Source organism: Harpia harpyja, chromosome 20 (genome assembly GCF_026419915.1).
Source record: "Harpia harpyja isolate bHarHar1 chromosome 20, bHarHar1 primary haplotype, whole genome shotgun sequence".
Taxonomy (NCBI): Eukaryota; Metazoa; Chordata; class Aves; order Accipitriformes; family Accipitridae; genus Harpia; species Harpia harpyja.
In genome coordinates, this window is record NC_068959.1 from 8100115 (window position 1) to 8115000 (window position 14886).

The following is a 14886-nucleotide window of genomic DNA, read 5'->3' on the forward strand; positions in this document are numbered from 1 at the left end:
TTGGCACTCCAGAAAAATATTGTAGCTAAGATGGGAAGCCCTGAGTGTGTTTTCACAGGGAAGTCCTGCTTAAATAACTCTTCCATATGCTGTACATCACTTTTATCAGCACTAAGATATCATGTGCGCACTCTCTGGATACACAGCCGAATGAGCATTGAACTCCTCAATTCAAATTGTTCTGGCTCACAACACACAGAGCATCCACAGCTGCTCTTTGCTGGTTTAATCCCCAGAGCTGGCCAAAACCTCATGGTCTTCTACTGGAATGCTGAGGGTAATTCTCTTATTCCACTGGAGTTTGGGATTTATTGTACCTATTCTGCTTTTGTCCCAGGTTTCATCCCAACTACTTGTCCTGGTAACTGGGGAAGCACTGTACCCCCTTTTCAAGAGAAGTTCAGGGATGTGTACATACAGCAAACAATGTCCATTGTAACACCCCAAAACTGTGAGCAGGCGAAGACAAATTTATTGAAATATGACAGAGGTGCTAGGTTATTCATTGTGAAAGGCTTGATGAAGCCAAGTAATAGGGAAAAGCAAAATGTGGGTCATGCTAGGAAACAGTGGCAGAAGCCTTGCTGTGCTTGGACGTGGTCTGGAGTTGGAGGAGACAGAGCATGGAGTCACCTCTGAAGTCCTCCGTGCTCATGTCTTGGGCTTCCTTCCATTTTCACTTGGATCAAAGGAGCCAAGTGACAGCTAGGGGCCACCGGATTCATATCATCAAATGGTAGGAAAGGGCGTCCAGCTCATGTACACACCCCTTTCTTTAAGCAGCAGCATACTTTATGGCATTCAATCTATTTAATAAAATCATCCAGTAATTCTGATTAATGCCTACCCAGAAGAGTTGCTGCTTACCCTTAGATCCAAAGGCTAAGCAGCAATAATCCAATCATGGTAATCATAACTTACTACTTTGATCTTCAGATAAAAGAGCCTATAGAAGTGCAAAAGTGTTACATCACCGTTATTTGGACAACTTCAAAGCATGTTATATACACTAATGAATTCTCCCCAACACAGTCTGATGAGAAGTAATAGGAGGCAACTGTGTGAACAGAGGAGTAGAAAGGAAGAGGGGAGAAGACGAGTCCTCATATGGTAAAAGGGAAAAGCAGTAAAAATAAGCACCTGTACACTGCGAATAGGTATGAGATGTGAGGCAGGGTCTGTGAGGGCCTCCCGTAGGAGGAATTTTCTGTCTCATTTCTTGAAGCTCTCCATAAGAAGCAAGATCTCAGGCTGCAGAGAGGCAAACCAAGGGAGGGGGCAGCTTTTCATCTCAGCAGTGCTTCCACAGCCTTCAAAAATGAAAAAATCTTAGCAGGTGAAATAAGGGCAGCAGAAACACTGAACATGTTTTCCTTTCACAGTTTGGGAGTTTTGATGTTAAAGGACAGTCACTCCTGTGCACATAAAGCTCTTCCAAAAAATGCTGGCTGGGGAGACCAGACTCATTCCTCACCACTTCTACAAGGGATACAGTATGCCCTTGCAGAAAAAATAAATGCTCAAAAGTGAAAATAGAGAAAAATGTAACTTGTAAAGTCTTGGTGAGGGATTACATTTTAAATTAGAAATGAGACAGAAAAGGAAGGGAATATTTGGGATTATTGCTCAGAGTGAAAATATTCCAGTGCAGAAAATACTCTCATCCCAGAAAAGGCCTTTCTCTCGTCAGATTGGGAAATCTGACAAAAGACAGGCAAAAAAAACCCAGAGCAAAAAGAACCAAGGCAAGGCACCCTGGAAGAAGTCTGAGCTAGGTTATTGTAACTTTGCCCAGAAGCCTCAAAAATTGAGCTCTAAATTGTGAGCACATGTAGATGGCTAAAGAGGATCTTGGAAAAATGAAGGACTGGCAGCATATAATCCAAAATATATTAAATCTTTGGGGAAAAAAAAGCTTTTTCATCAAGGAGACTTTGAAGAAGAGACTGAGGGAGAGCATATGAAATCTACCAACGCAGCAAAGGACATTAGCACAATAGGCTGTTGTTTAAAAAGAAGGATGAGCGCTGATAAATTTAGGGCCACCTGAGGTTGAGGAAGTTCCTGAGTAATGAATCTCCTGGGGTGCTCCAGCGAGTGCTTCTGACAAAATCTTATGCTTGTCACCTTGTGAGTTTTTCGCAGCAAAGTGAACAAATGTCATCAAAGTGAGAAAAATATATGAAGAGCCTTTTTTACAGTGAAATTTTTGCTCAAAGGCATGACAGGAGTTGGGTTTTTTTCCTTACAGCAATAGCTGGCAAAACTGCAGAAGAGGGATGACTTTGCCTTTCACCAGAGCTGCTGAGCAGCCCGAAGCAACCACGTGTTTCTCAGCAAACCTCTATCTAAACACTCATCCCTTAAACTACCTTGGTTTGCAACATGGAGGCACGCTGCCTGTACTTAAGAGGATGACAATGTATTTCTTTGGATCTATCTGTTCTGCCTTTCAACCACACTCTTATTTTTTCTTAAGAGTTCTACCTCATCCCTCTATCCTAGCCCTTTCTTTACAATGTTTTTAGCAGCCCTCTGGAAGAGTTGGGTGTATTATCCTGCAGTTTTAAGGATAAGCATCTCAGCAGCCAGTTCTGCTCAGGGATGGTGGCTCCCTCGAGTGAAGGACATACCTCTGTTCTGCAGTTCTGCTCTGCAGGAGTGTTTTTATACTGCGGGTGGTACGTGGGTCCTGCTGAAGTTGAGGGGGGCTGGTTGCCCACGTCAGTCCATATTTGCTTGGCATCTAGTACTACCAACACCGTACTTCATTAGTTGAGCAGGTGAGTTGTGTTGCTTGCATATCAGCAGGCTGCATTTTGTGCCCATTGAGGACCACAGGAGGGCTCAACCTGCAGACTGCTATTGAGTACATAAATTACCCTCTGCATAGCTGGGCCCATTTGATGCTGCCTCTGCCTGCTGGAATTGACTGTCTCAGGAAGGGGAAGTAGGCAAAGCAGCAGCTCAGAGGTAAATTCTACCAGGTGACCAATGCTTCAGGCCACCCGCCCAGGTGAAGTTCGTAAATGTTATTCATCCTCTTCTCCCACAGCTGGGAACTGAATTAGAGAGATGAAGTAAGCTACCCTGGATCCCATAACGTGGCAGGGCTTCCCAAGGCACAAAAAAAGAGCTCCTGGATGCTAGTCCTCTGGTTAGGCCATTAGGTACCTCTTGCCTGTCAAAATGCTAAGTGAATGTCTTGAAAACAGCACATAGCTGCTCCATGTAGTCATGCTTATACTTAGCACTGCAGCAATCCAAGCTCCAATGACTGGAGAACCACAAGTGGCATGATGCATTTCTGACTAAGCAGGAAAACTCATTTTAGAAAGAGGTTTTGCCCATTAAAGGGAAAATGAAGAAAAAAGTGCCAACATATTCTGCAAAAGAGATGCAACGGTAGGAGAGGGACCATATACTGCTGTCCAAGGCCATTAGCTTAGGCAGAAAGAAACAGTAAATAAACTATGACTTATGATTAAAGCCTCGCAGAGATACATCCTCCTGTTGAGTCTGGGAGATTCTGCATATTTGCAGACAATATGTTCAATCGTTGCAATATTTACACAGCAAGTGACCCCAAGGCCCCTTCTTAGAAGGACTTCTGCTGGGATTCTGCAATCCATATTGCCTCCTTCCGGCGTGTTGGCTTTGGGGGTCGGATGAGCTGGCATGGTTTGCCTAAAAACATGAGAAAAAGCAGATCTCCAGCCCATATACAAAAGTTAAGAAGCTCTCAAATTTTTTCCTTCTTTTTTTTTGAAACAAAATTCAGAAAAAAAAAAAAAGCAGGGGAGAGACAGCATGGGACTCCCAGTGCCTGTGCACCCTCAGCTTTCTTACCCTGTCTCACTGGTTAATGTTACCCACAGGGAATCAAAATATGTAGCTGTTACCTATGTAGAAAAATTGTGACAGGAGCTAAAGAAGGAATTTGTACTGCTGGGAGAGGTAAATGAGAATGTCAGTAGAAAACAATCTGTGTTTGTAAGGGCTGTCTTGGCATTCTGTGTTAAAGCCCAGCACTGCAGTTGGGACTCTAGACTCTTGTACCAGGAGGTAGAGTTCAGTGATAAGTAAATGCAAATTAACAATGGCAAGAAAATTAATAATACAGCATGGACAGAGAAACATGCATTATAGTCACTCCAATTTAATGACAAACAGTTGGTAGCTCATTCAAAACTATTCATGGCATAGCAGAGCGTAAAAGGATAAGAGCTTTGCAGCATGTGCGTGATGGATGCACCCAGAGATGTGTACCAGCTCCACAACCCGACGCTAACTTTGTTCCTCTATCTATGACTACTCACAGACTTTTCAAGCAAATCTGGGGTTCATGTCAGGATTGGAGATAAAATGGTGAGACTAATCGTGCCAGATGGTCTGTGACACACAGAAAAAGCAAAGCTCATTTACATTGACAGAGTTTAATGTTAAAAATTTGTTTAAAATAAGAGCAAAACTGGAGCAAAATGTTTGCAACTAATCCACTACCAAGTCAATCTTCAGATAGACCCATGAAATTATCTAGAGTCAGTATCAAATTAGCAGAGCAGTGTCGGAGATCAGAGGATCTGTGTGGGTAGAAGACCAAAAGTGGATTTGACCCACAATCGGTAGAACAAGCATATAAGAGCTTTTCTTTCAACAGTTTTGCATAAATTCATTCAGTGACAAATATGTCAGTTGCCTAAGTGAGCCTTTATTAGAATTGAATTTAACAGCAAATCTGGGAAATCCTCCCAAAGCAACTATGGCCTTAGAAACCCAGATTTGCACTTCTAATTAAAACACTGTCAGTTTAGGTGTAATTCTCCATAAGAAACGGATTTGGGGAGGGGGAAGGGAGAAGTGGGAGAGAACTGAGATGGTGCTTGAACAGGTTTCCAATGAGGTTTATTTTGTATATTTTCTGATAATCTTTTTAATATTTTTCGCAAAAATGTATTATGCTCTTCTAATACAATGGCAAAGCAGAGGCAAACTCCTGTCAGCTTTTCCTATACCTTCCATAAGGGATAAGATCAAAGAGCAAATTGTTTGATCAAGGATTGTATTTTGTTTTAAGAAATAAGAGATTATAGCTGCATGATTTTCTTTTTTTCTGCTAAGGCTAGAACATTAAAAAAATCACTTCATGGGAACAAAGGGAACTTACAATTCTTTTCTGTTTTCTACTGGCAAAATGCAGTTGCTTTTGCAAGGGAAGGTAAAAAAAAAGTCATCTAAGTAAGAAAATCAAAATATTATTTTCAGCTTGGTCATCTGCAGGTTTTCCATTAGACAGATATAAAATAGCACATTCCAGAATTATGTTTTAAATTATACATGTGGTAGGTAAAGGTTTAATGTATTATAGAAGCGGAAAGAAAATTATTTGTAATGAGAAAGCAGAAACAAAATTATTTACTGTGTTAAAATTATACCTTGTAGCCTTTCAGAAATGAAGCATTAAGTAATAGAAAAATGCAAAGCTTGGACGGACCCAAACCAACCACTTTTGGAATGCTACTTTTAGAGGACATTTGCAACTATTATCTTTTCATTCTGCTTGAGAATATTAAGGTTTCATTTACAATTTCAGAATTCTCCACGGCGCTGAAACTCTGGTTGCCAGTCAGCTCTAATTTTAAGTAGATTGTGAGCTGTGGATAATGAGGGCAGAGTATTTACTACTTACTCCTGCAAGGGTAATGTTGGAAAGGAGCGCCCCATTCTTGCTGCTGTTCTGTGAGGGGCAGGCAGGACCCCAGGTCAGGGAGAGGATGGGGAGGAGTGGGGGGAGAGTGTGATTTTAGCCAGCACAGGCAGGGCTAGAAGAAGAAACCAAAAGATCTTAATTTGGATTGTGTAGGAAAGAAGAGCGTAGGTGCAGAAGGAATGATATAGGTTGAAAAGTGTACAATGTAGTCTATCTAGCTATTTCACCCCTTCCTCCATCCCAGAATTAGCCGTTCATTAAAGCCTCTTTCACTGTTATCCTTGTTTATTTTATTCTGAATTTTTTTAGATCCTGCTATTCACAAGTATTACTATGATCATGAATGTGAATAAATCCAGAGGTCAGACAGACAAATCCAAACATCCGAACCTTAGCATATCTTTAAAGTACTAACCAGTGTGCTCCATCTCTCTTTAGCTCTGCAGAAGACTGAGCCACTAACTCATTTCCGCACAGCAGAGAGCTGATTGCCTTCATGTTATGCTTGAACGGGTGTGGGGACATGTAAATTCTCCATGCAAGAGGATTTAAACCCCATACTGCCCATTAGTGAAGACAAATGAACTTGAGCTAGGGCTCAAGCTGCAGAACATTTGTTAGTCAAGTGGAAGGTCATTTTCTGTTATCTAGCTGTGGAGTGAGATTTTCAAAACCTCAAAGTGACTTAAAAGTACAAGGTATATCTACTCCTCTGTGACTGTTCTTACTAGAGCATAAACATAACTCTAAGTCCCACTGGCTTTTGACCACGCTTTTAGCTCCCTAGTATTGAAGTCACTTCTAGAAATGGGATATTATCTCCTAAATTACAAAGGCACTTTTGCAAATGTGTCCTGTGATGATAGCACTGTTCCTCTCCTGCTTGGTCTACAAAAGTAACAGAACAAGATCATAATGGATATTGTCTTTCCAACCACTTGCAGTGGTAAGCAGTAACAGGCATTGGCTCAAAATGTAAAAAGGCAACATGGTTATCCAGAGAAATCCAACTTGTCCCACTTAACCTGTGTTCACCGCTATTGTGTCATGGAGATGTCACATAGGATCACGTTTGCTTGTGTGACGTTTCATCATGACTATTATTATATCTTTTATTGTATTGCACTAGCCTCCAAGAGCCTTCATCACTAGCCAGCGCTCCCTTGTGTCAGATGGTGCACAACCACGGAGCAAAAGTACGATGTCCTGCAGAGCCCATATGCTGCATGTTTTCTCTTCTGCGGTGTTACAGCAGTTCAGATTCACAGCTTCTAGCTCCAAGTCAATCTAGCAGTGAGGGCAAACATTGCTCATTAGCAGTGTCTGCAATAAAACATCGTACACGTGAAGCCCTAGCCATGCTGGCAGTGATAGCAAGCTGTTTATCTCCTCTCCTTTCCTCCACAGTCTATGAGAGCGAGAACTCGCCTCACAGCATCTCATGTCATGAGGAGAAATGACCAGCACCAGCAGCACACACAGCCCAGATGAGACTGGTTCATGGTACAGACACGCATCCTGTCCCATCTGGCTCCCATGGGAAAGAAGCTACAGCCCCCTCTCCCTCTTTCACCCACCCTCCTTGTTACCTCCCAGTCTCAACACCCCATAGTTACTTTTTCCTGCTGTCAATGCCAGGTGCGGAGCCAGGAAGCTTAAGCCATCTGCATCTGACAGCAGGCAGCCCCCGTGGGATAAGCCAGTAATGAATATCACCAGGATGTCGAGGGTCTAGAGGCAGGAATCCGGCTGACTGCCGCTGAAGGGATTGAAACAAGTCACAGAAATATCCCAGCTTCATCAGGAAGGAAAGGCTGTATAATTTGCAGCTGGAGATGAATGTGATTATTTGCCATGCAAATGGGTTTTGCCAGCTCAAAGTGGCTTTCATCAGCAGAGATTGTTGTATTTGACATTATCTGGTTACTTTTGTTTAATGCCTCTGTGCCTTTTCTGAGCGCTTCCTTCCATGAGCACACATCATCCACACTAATTAGAGACAGGTATTTTTTTTCCTCTTCCCTATCAATCTGAAGACATGTGAGCTGAATCCATAGCTGCCTCCGTCCTCAATCCCTCTCCAAATACGAAAGAAAAGGTAAAGTCGTTTGCGCTGACGGTCCTGCAGGCTAAGTATTCTCCACAGATGGGAAGCACGACGGTCACATTTATCTCACCTAACTTTAGCTATTTAAAAATTAGCTGTTCAGTCCAACCTCGTCATCCTAGTTCCTTCAAAATTCAATAGAGAGGGAGGTCTGCAGAGGGACCTCCTCCCAACCTGAGACGGATGGGGTGAATCATCCCTGGAGGTCCCTACTCACCTCCAGAGGTTGTTTGGTGAGTATGTGTCTCTTAGAGAGTTAGATAAGAGTAGAAGAACAGTGCCCATCTGCCTGCTTTTCCCACAGCATCCAGCACTCCCACCACAAACCTCTGATACCCCTCTCTGGCTGGCAGTGATGGGGAGGCATAAAAAGAAAGTAATCTGGGATGAAGGACCATCGGTCTGCCCAGCCATGTTGCTGCAGTTGCCGATAAAGGAGGAGGTTTGTGTGAGACACTGCAGGATGGGGTAACCAGCATACAGCTTATGGTTGGAAACCATGCCAGTGGGCTGTAGACCTGAAAAAATCTTTGTTGTACCTTTCTTGTATTTTAAAATCTGGATGATTAAGAAAAGAATTTGTGGACTTGCTATAGTATCACCTTGGAGATGTGTCCTGTAAACTTTCCTGAAAGACCTTGAAAGGTGGATCCTTCGAAGTCATTCACTGAGCTTGGGTTTATGGCGAGATGGACTTTGCTGCCCAGTTTCAGAAAAGCCCATGGAAGAAGAAACCAGAAGGGAGGGCAGAGGCTGCTCCAAAATGAGGCCCCTGTGCAGAGGAAAGCTGGACCCATCTCTAACCATAAAAGTCCTTTCAGTCACAGCTGTAAAATACACTGCTTGTCCTTTCTGTCACTGTAATCCCTTGCAGTCATGTTTCCTGCAGTTTCTTCCTGCCACAGGTGAAAGCTGCTGTGATCATTCTCCCAGACCATGGGGCTGACAATGCATGGGGTGGGATGGGTCTTATCTGCAACTTTTAAAACGCGTGCTTTCCACTCTGTCCCGCATGCTGCGTGTGTGTGAGCTCAGTCACTGTGCCTGCTTTCTGCTGGGAAGTGATCTCAAAGAGTTTTGACTAAAGTAATTTCAGGGTGGGTTGATCTAAACAGGGAGGTGACATGATGTCTGCGGGAGCAGCTCCCCTCACATCAGCAGCATTTAAAACCAGACTGGACAAACTGGAAGGGTGTAACCTAGATAAGTTGGGCAGCTGGTGGGCTATGTGGGTTTAGTCTCTTTCCAGCTCTAATTCAGTGATGAGCAGGGTGTGTTTTTTCCCCTTAATGGAGTGATGGAGCATACAGGTTGGTTTGTCAAGTCATGTTAAACCACAGTAAACCATAGCAGCAGGTCCCAAGGCTTCATGCAGACCTGGACATGGCATGGCACACACTATCATGAGCTGGTCCAGTGCCCTTAGCTGGACTGGGTTATCTCTGTTACCATCCAATAAACCATATTTCTGTGGAGTAACTCAGATCAGCAGAAAGGCAACACTGAGACACGGCCCCCCCCCAAAAAATAAACGGTGTTTCTCACAGGCAGGTCCTCCATAGTCAGACTGTCTAGCTTTATCAAATAGCATTGTAAGTTACCTTCTGTCTGGGATAGTGCTCTGCATCTAGAGAAGGAGCATATAAATAATTTAGACAGAATGCATGAATACTGACATCACTCTAAAATTATCTTCCACTCTTAAAATTATTTGAAAAGATTTTAATATAAATTAATGCCTGCTTGACTTATTTGCCTCTATAGCTATCCAGTGGTTACAGATAATTGGCTATTTGATTGCAGCAAGTGCAAAATACATAGATTTTAAGGCATTATTATGAACATCTTGCCTAACCATCTGCTGAATACAAAACAGAGAATGTCAGTAGGCAAATTATTCATTAAAACCATAGCTCCAGTCTAAGCTTCAATATGTCTTGTAGAAAAACACAGAGTTTTGGGTTTTAAACTTCAGGTGATGGAAGAGCTGACCTAGTGATCCCAGCTGGTCTGTATATCTGGTCTGGCTCCATGCTGGTGCTCCTTCCTGCTGCAGGTACATGGCACAGCACAGACCATGCCAGAGATGCTGTTTGAATGGGCATTGCCCTACCCAGCTAAACCTTCCTCATAGTTGCCTCCATGTATTATTATTATTATTATTATTATTATTATTATTATTATTATTATTATTATATACTCTGAAAGGAATTGAAAATCAAAATTCAATCAGTTAATTGCTAATTTTTTTTTCACTGCAAATTTTTTATCCCTCCTCTAATTACATTGACACCTTGAAAAGTAGATTAAGAACTGAGACAGACCTTTGGCTTCCCTGCAAGTGGCTGGAGAACGTGACTTTGGGTAAATGCCCAGGTAAATGATGGGCCTGCAAGAGGAAGCTGCACGTTTCGGACCTTCACACTCCTCCTGTTTGACTCTCCTCTCTGTGTCCAGGTCTCTCTCCGGCCGCATAGTTGGTGGCGTTTGGTGGTTCTTCACCTTGATCATCATATCCTCCTACACAGCTAACCTGGCTGCCTTCCTCACCGTGGAAAGGATGGTTTCTCCTATCGAGAGTGCAGAGGACTTGGCCAAGCAGACAGAAATTGCCTATGGGACCCTAGAAGCTGGCTCCACTAAAGAATTTTTTAGGGTAAGAAGGGAACTTGAATGCAAACATTAGCCCCTTGTTTGACAAGTCCTCCAGGCCCATCCTCTCTCATCCTCAACTCAGGTCTGTTTTTCTCTCTTGCTTCCCCTTACCATGTTAGGACCTGCTGAGCTTGTCCTTAGAACAGCAAAAATCCAGTTTTCCCTGTGCCGCTCAGAAGGCTGGCTGTGTCTCCAGTACATGTGATATTTTGTGGTTCTAAACACGAATATGGAATATCCATGTGCTTGCCCACGTTACCAACGAGCTACTCTGAGCAGCTCCAAAAGAAACCATCTCCTGATTTCCAGCTTGGTTTGCCCTTGGTTTGATCTGCAAAATCACTCGCTGTACACAAATATGTATCAGGGATTGATCTGGGCCCTGGTGCAGAAATGGCAGGAGGTTCATTAACATCCCGTTACCCCTTTTGCCTTCCCCGGCCCATCCGATATGTGGGTATGCGTTCAGTCCAAGCTGGAAATCTCAGCTGGCACCCAAACCTCTGTTAATGCTTCTGTTGGGTTTCTGTTGTCCTACGCAGCGATCCAAAATAGCGGTGTTTGAGAAGATGTGGACATACATGAAGTCAGCCGAACCCTCCGTTTTTGTGAGGACGACGGAAGAAGGGATGATCCGGGTGAGGAAGTCGAAAGGGAAGTATGCCTACCTCTTGGAGTCCACCATGAATGAGTACATCGAGCAGCGGAAGCCCTGTGACACCATGAAGGTGGGAGGTAACTTGGACTCCAAAGGCTATGGCATTGCAACGCCAAAGGGGTCTGCGCTGAGGTAAGTAGCTTGGATTTGCTTTCTTTTGCCAAACCACCCAGCAAATCAATGTATGCACACAGTTCAATCTCCATTGCCATGTTAATCACAAAAGCTTGGGGCAAGGAGGTGGGGGAGGTAGAGGAAAAGGGATATGAAAACTCGGCGCGATGTACAGGCAAGTAAAATGCCCAGCTCCCATTGAGCAGCAATGGGAGCATCTAATTATTCAAGCCCTGCATTTGGAAACTGGATCCTGGCTGATCCACTTGCTATGAATGTGTCTGCTGTATTAGGCAATGGCAGGGGGGCTGCTGTGGTGTAACCATTCGTTTCAGAGAGCATTTTCCAGAAGGGACGCTCATCCTGTGCCATGTGAACTGCACAGCTTTGCAGAGTATGGTATTACCCTGGTTTGGATCCATGCTTGCAGAGGGAGTTCTCATGGGGAAAGCATTCGAGTGTTTCCTAATACGAAATGCTGTTTGGAAAGGGTGGGAAGCCTGTTTTGAAAAAGCCCTGCAAAAGGTGTGCATTTTCATTCACCGAGTCAATTCAGATCCTGGCAAGCACCAAACTTATGGCAAGTCCAAAGGGGCACAAATCCTGCATTTCTGAGCCCACACCTGCAGCTGTCACATGCCTTTGCCTACTGTCACGTGAAATATCTTCAGAGATCTTCCTTTAAAAGAAGAACCCTTAAAAAGTACAGACCCAGATCTGAGTTAGTAGCAGAGCTTGGGCACTGCACACAGCCATACTCCTGGGCATGAGCTGGCCCCCTGCAAAGTGCATCATACAAACTGACCTGCTCAGAAGAGCATTGCCACAATCTGCAAACTGGGATGGTGATCTGAGTCACGTCAGAGGTGTGGTTCATTTTGGCAGCAGTCATGCAAGTTCCTCGTGTTACGATTGTGAGGAATGTGAGTTGTAAGGATTTAGTGGGATTAGTAAATCCTCAAAAGCCATAGCTTTAAGTAATCTGATTGATGCTCCAACTGATTTAGTTATTTCTTGAACATGTTTTAATCAAAATATTTTGATGAAAATCATATATGTGGCTTTATACTTGCTTGCTAACATAACCCAATGCAGAGACATTTAATCCATGGTCTCTGGATTACTAGAAACCAGCTGAGCATTTGCTGATGGATTTGTCTGGTCACACAGCTCCCGAGCCAAAGCCAGCCCAAACAATCAAAGATGTATCAACTGGTAGTGAATGAGGCCCAAGGATTTTGATTACTACAACCATTAAGTCAGCTCAAATTAGATTCAGCACTTCCCATATCAGCAGTATCTTTACAGAAGCTCATGAACGCAGTGCAGGTGGTCCAGAAGGCTATTCTTGCATCCAGCGTGGTTCAGGCTCTGAAATGACTTGGGGCCCTCCAAATGAAGGTGGATGTATTCTCACAGCTTTGAGGCGTTTTTCTGTTGCACTCTCTCCAGTGTTTGTTTTCTGTCTTGCAAATATGGAAATTAGGATACAGGGCTGATTCTATTTATTTATTTAAACGTCAATCTTGTATCCTAATTTTGATATCATAAAAACAAACAAACAGGAACATCCTACCTGTCTTGTAATTGTTGGCATGTGAAGGAGCCATTTATCATACTTCTAAGAAAAATAAACAACAAAAAGAAAATTGCATCAATCATTTTAATTTTGCAGCTCCAAACATCCCTCTGCTAGGCATGATTCCAAAAATTCCTAACATTTCTTTCTGTTTCCTCTTTTTCATCCTGGCTGCATGTAGAACAAATTTCTTATGGGCCTAATGGCAAAGGAGGAATGCTTGATTTTCCATCCGATGGCGTTTCTTTGGAACTGTTGCTGTCAGTTTTTGTCCCATTATGTTTGTTTTGTTCCTGTTGTTTTAATTGTTTTAATCTTAGTTGTTCCCTACAGTCATCGTGTAGTGTCTGTTTTCCCCTTGGGGTCCTGCACGTGAAAGGTTGCCCTGAGCAAGGTGACATTCATGAGGCATCTGCATAGCACGGTCAGCCTGTCTCTTATTCAGGCTTCATCTTCACTCACTTCCATCCACAGAGTAAAAGCTCTGAGCCAGGTTTGGAGGTACATGTGAGCCAGGCCTATCTTAGATCAGGTGTGTCTTAGAAGCTGGGCTGCGTTTGAATTTTTGCTGCGACCTGTCCCTTTTGTAGCTAGACTGTTTTTCCTGCATTTAGGATAGCTGATTAGGAAAGGATCCTAGAGAGATGCTAAATGAGAGTTCACCATTGTTTTTCTTGCTTCTACATGGGAACATAATGGCAGGATATTGCCACAGATGAATGAAAACAAGGTTGAAAATCCAGAAATAATTCTATGTGTTGTAGCAGGTGCAAACATCCCTCTCAGGCCATCAGTTAGGTCTCTTCAGCTGCTAAAAGAGCTTGCTTCTTCCTCTTAGGTGAATCTGGCTTTTAATACCTTTTGGCCTCTAGATGTTAAAATTCAGTTACATTTAGGCATGGCTGAGAAGGGCAATGATGGGAGGGCAGAAATTACACCTTTCAACACCAGCTAGTTCAAGGTATGATCCTGTCTGACACGAGATAGTCATGCCACTGCAAAACCCATCCATTTACCTGGCAGGATCTCTTCTTCACTATTGGACAAGTGATCAAAAAGAGGACAAAAAGCCAAATTATCCAAAACAGAGGAAAGAAAACCCAAGAAATCCCGCGTGAGTCTGAACTCAAGGAATAGGGAGGTTTTTGAGATGAAGATCTGGGAGGGCAAGTTCATCAGAGCAGCCAAACTGACATTAAAGTTCTCTAAAATACAAGTGGTTTTCCTAGGGTCTGTGAGTAAACACAAAATGTTCCCTGTTAAAAACCCACCTTCTTTCAGGACCCCAGACCTTTCAGTCTTTCATCAAAATACACTCGAGATGAAGTGCAGCTTGTTCTGCGTACTGCCCGGGAGCTGAAGAGACAATTAACTGAAATGAATCTTCCTAGGAAAGACAACACATAACACTTAGCACATGGCCCCAAATATCATACGGCTGATATTGTGCTCAGGGAAACTGCAATGCATTTACTTTGTTAACACCTTGTACCCACATAGAAGCTGCAATGTATTTTGGCTCATTAGTTAACTAATCTTTTGCAGATGGTTCAGGCATCAGAGTGCTAATTAATCCGTATTCTGTTTTAGAAGACAGAAATAATTATGATTTACTTGGTGTCAGATTTTTTCTGGAGCTACACTCACATGTTTCCATTGGCTTTAAATGTGACCAAAGTTAGATTCTGACCACAATACTGTTACAGTAAAAAAGGGAAAATATGCAGCGCTCTTCAAATCTACACCTTCGCCTTCTCTTGGACTGGTAGAAAATTTGACTGCATCTGGATTTTGCTTTTTGAAGGCTGGATTCTGCCTGAAGGAGGCTCCCAGTCCTTTTGAAGGCTTCAGTGCTCGGATGGGATCCCAACAGGCAGAGCCATCGTGGGCTCATGGAGGTCAGCACATCCCTCTTGCTCACAGCCAGGCTTTTTTAGAATTGCAATATAAGAAAACAGCCCCCGTGGTGAGGATTTCTTGATGTGGTACAGAGTGCTATGTGCACGAATTCTCTGAGGTGGGAGCTGTAAGGTCCTTGGCCTTTTTCAAGGTCTGTTTTGTTG

General features: G+C 43.2%; 1 protein-coding gene across 2 annotated transcripts in view; it reads left to right on the forward strand.

Annotated features, from left to right (window-relative positions):
* The window catches only part of GRIA1 (glutamate ionotropic receptor AMPA type subunit 1), a 129654-nt gene that overhangs the window by 99209 nt on the left and 15559 nt on the right, over window positions 1-14886 (forward strand). For both annotated transcript variants that reach the window (XM_052816672.1, XM_052816673.1), the window contains exons 12-13: window positions 10275-10473; window positions 11015-11262. In XM_052816672.1, the coding sequence (XP_052672632.1) occupies window positions 10275-10473; window positions 11015-11262 (447 nt within the window). The remainder of the gene's footprint in view (window positions 1-10274; window positions 10474-11014; window positions 11263-14886) is intronic.